At 71.3% G+C, this 3,169-nt stretch overlaps 1 protein-coding gene across 1 annotated transcript; it reads right to left on the bottom strand.

Annotated features, from left to right (window-relative positions):
* Positions 1 to 1,935: 1,935 nt before the first annotated feature.
* LOC112123488 (glutathione hydrolase 6-like) lies at positions 1,936 to 3,141 on the bottom strand (the record flags this gene model as incomplete). Its single annotated transcript, XM_024222098.3, has 1 exon — positions 1,936 to 3,141. A coding segment is annotated over one exon (1,206 nt), but the record flags the coding sequence as incomplete, so codon positions are not given.
* Positions 3,142 to 3,169: the final 28 nt, after the last annotated feature.

Here is a 3,169-nt window from a genome sequence, read left to right as displayed (position 1 = left end):
TGCATGCAAACCATTGGAAACCCACAGAAAACAAGAAAATCCCCCACTTTGTCACAGATGCACACAGCTGTGCTGGGCATCTGGTCTCCCCGTACAACGGGGCAGAGACGGGCACCAAGTCCAGGATGGAGGGAGGTGTCTAGTGCCCCACACACGGGCACCAGTCAGCTGGAGCCGCTCTCGCCTGCTGGCCCAATGACCCTGCTCAAAGCCTCGCCCCCCCCCCAGCAGAGACGGGGGGTTGAACCTGGGACTCCCCCTGGCGCCTGCTCTAACTCCTGGCCTAGCACCACCCCCGCCTCCTGATCCCGCCTGGCCCTGCACCTGAGCCAGGGGGCCAAACACCATCTGCGGGGGGCCCACGAGGCCTAGCGCTGGGCACAGGCCTGTGCTTCGCACCACTGCCCACTCTCAGCTCCCGGTGCCCCACCCTCACTGTGCTGCCCCCCAGGCTTGTGCCCCGGCAGCGAGGGCAGCGCAGGGCTTTTCACACTCAGCCACAGCCAACTGGCTCGCTGCCACCACCCTCCGCGGGCCCAGAGACTGGTGGGGAGGGTCCCACGGCCTCCGTCACAGCCCCGGTAACACCCCTTCCCCAGCACCCTGTCCCCAGCCCACCCCCCAGACCCCCTGGGGACGGCCGCAGGCCAGGGCAGGAGCCCTCAGCTGCCAAGGAGCAGCCGCCCCTCCTGTCAGCACTGACCCCCACGGCGCAGCAGAGCCTGGCCCAAGAGCCTCCGTGCAGCCCTGTCCCCCGGTGCCCCCTTGGCAACATCACACGGGGAGACTGAGGCCGAGGGAAGGCCCCTGCCAAAGGTCTCACAGAGAGTTGGTGGGAATGGAACCCAGGAGTCCGGGCTCCCTGCCCCACTGCCCGTAACCACTGGGCCCCCCTTGGCTCTGAGACGGGCATGTCTAGACCCCAGCGCAGTGGACACCGCCCCACCCAGGGAGGGGTTTGGGTTACAGTGGCTTCGGGGCAGGTGGCCGGGCCACCAGGGCTGGGCCCTTCCCTTGTGTCCTCACATTAACCCCCCGGCCAAGGACCCAAGACGCCCCAGGCTCTCCCGGGCTGGGAGCCGCCTGGTCGGGTGGGGGATTCACCCCGGGGGCTCCCACCCCCCTCCCTGGCTGGGCCCCTCCGGGCTGGATCACCAGGCCCCTGGGCTGGGAACAGTGGCCGCAGGGCCGACGCGCGACGAGCCACACACCAGGCAGCACGGCTCCCACTGGGTTTATTTCTTTCACAGACACACACAGGAGAGAGTCCACAAGCCCCCCGCTCTGAGCCGGTGCCCCAGCCAACCCATCTCACCAGGACCGGGGGGAGGAGAGTTCCTGCCACGTCTCCCCATCTGCAGCCCATCTCTCCGGCCCCAGAGCCCTGCTGTCCCCCACCCAGCCCTTAGGACACACCGTCAGCCTCCTGGGACCCCCAGCCCGGCTCCGCTCAGCCGAACGCCCGTGTGCGCATGGGGCTGCGGGTACCAGCCAGCGCCAGAACTGCAGCTCCCGTCACATCAGGACCCAGGAGTGTCTGGCAGAGATCTGGGGGGGGAAGTGGGGCCGTCTCCAGAGAGGTGCCAGGCGGCAGCGGGGGCCCCAGAGTGGAGAGCAGGGAGGAACCAGCCCCTGGCATGCCCCAAACCCCAGGGAACCTGGGCTGGCCTGATGCAAAGGGCAGCAGCCCGACCCCCCGTGACAGGGGGCCCTGCATAGCCCTGCCATGCCGGCAAGGAGGGGGAGGGGGCCTGCCGGAGTGCCGTACCGGCCCCCGGGCGGGGGAGTCCAACCGGGGCTGCCTGAACCAGCCACTCACCCTGTGCCCCCGGCACTACGTGGGCAGGGCCAGCTTGGGGCTCACGGCACACCGGGCATGCCAGCCCTGCCCACGCCAGCACCGTGTGCCCCGGGCTCTGAGCAGGGCCCCTGGGGCTAATACCCCTCGTGATGGCAGCACGCGGCCGGGGCAGCGAAGGCACGTGCGTGCTCACCCTGTGATGCCACCTGCAGCACCCAGGGGCCCGCCTGTGGGGCCCCCCCAGCCCACTCGCCACTGGACACATTTGACTGGGTGCCCGGCCCACAGCCCTGGGAGGCCCCGTCCCCCCCGCCCCTGAGCTGCAGCCATGGGCTCTCCAGCGCCTCCTGCAGGGGCTGCCCCAGGTACACCTGGTTTATAATGGCCTGGGCCAGGGCCAGTGGGGCCGCACTGCCCCCTGTGGCCCCCAGCCCCACCACTGTCCCCTCTTCCCCCAGGCTCAGCACCACGGGGCAGGCCCAGGAGAGCAGGCCAGGCCCCGCGGGCGCTGTCAGGTCACTCACGAGGATGCCCGAGGCGGGCGCCAGGAATTTGGAGCCGAAGGAGCTGTTGAGAGAGGCCGAGAGCAGCAGCAGGTTCCCCTGGCTGTCTGCCACTGCCAGGTGGCTGCCCACGGGCGAGGGGGCCCTGGCAGGGCGAGGGGGCCGGGGTGAGGGGCCCCCACCCACGGCCCCCCCAAGCCCCCGGGAGTAGCCACGCCAGGCCGCGCTCAGGGCCCTCAGGCAGGGATCAGGCGCGTCCCGGGGCTCGGCTGCCCGCACCTCCTCGAGGACGCTGGCCAGCAAGCTGCCGGCGGCGGGGGCCGGGGCTCCATACAGCCAGGTGTCGCCCAGCTGCATGGCCAGGGGGCTCTGCAGCGCCAGCCCCACGTCCCCCATGGCCTGCAGGAAGGGCTCCCGCTCGGCAGGGGGCAGGTCCGGGGCCAGGGCCTGGGGCAGGGCCTCGTCCCCTGACGCCACCGCCCGGAGCAGGGCCGCCAGCCGGGGGTGGGAGACCAGCGCGCCCTGGCCCTTCAGCTCGCCGGCCCCGTCGCAGAAGAGGCTGCAGAGGCCTGAGGCCTTTACCGCGCCCGCGCTCTCCTGCAGGGCCGCAGCCAGCTCCTGGTCCACACGGAAGCCTCTCTCCGCCAGCGCCGCCGGCCCCTCCAGCAGGCGCGGCCAGGCCAGGCGGCCGAAGTGCCGGTGCAGCAGGCGCAGGCCCGGCAGGGCCACGGGGAGCCCGTAGTGCGGGGAGAAGCCACGGCCCGGGACGGCGTTCAACGCCACGGTGCTGCCCGACGAGGCGTTGTGCAGTAGGGCTGAGAACACGCCGCCTGCAAGAGACAGACCCCATGAGCGCCTCCGAGAT

Source organism: Terrapene carolina, unplaced genomic scaffold, assembly GCF_002925995.2.
Source record: "Terrapene carolina triunguis isolate 2854851 unplaced genomic scaffold, T_m_triunguis-2.0 Scaffold26286, whole genome shotgun sequence".
NCBI classification, from domain to species: Eukaryota; Metazoa; Chordata; order Testudines; family Emydidae; genus Terrapene; species Terrapene triunguis.
Note: the sequence above shows the minus strand (reverse complement) of the source record. Positions and strands in the feature narration are given on the sequence as shown.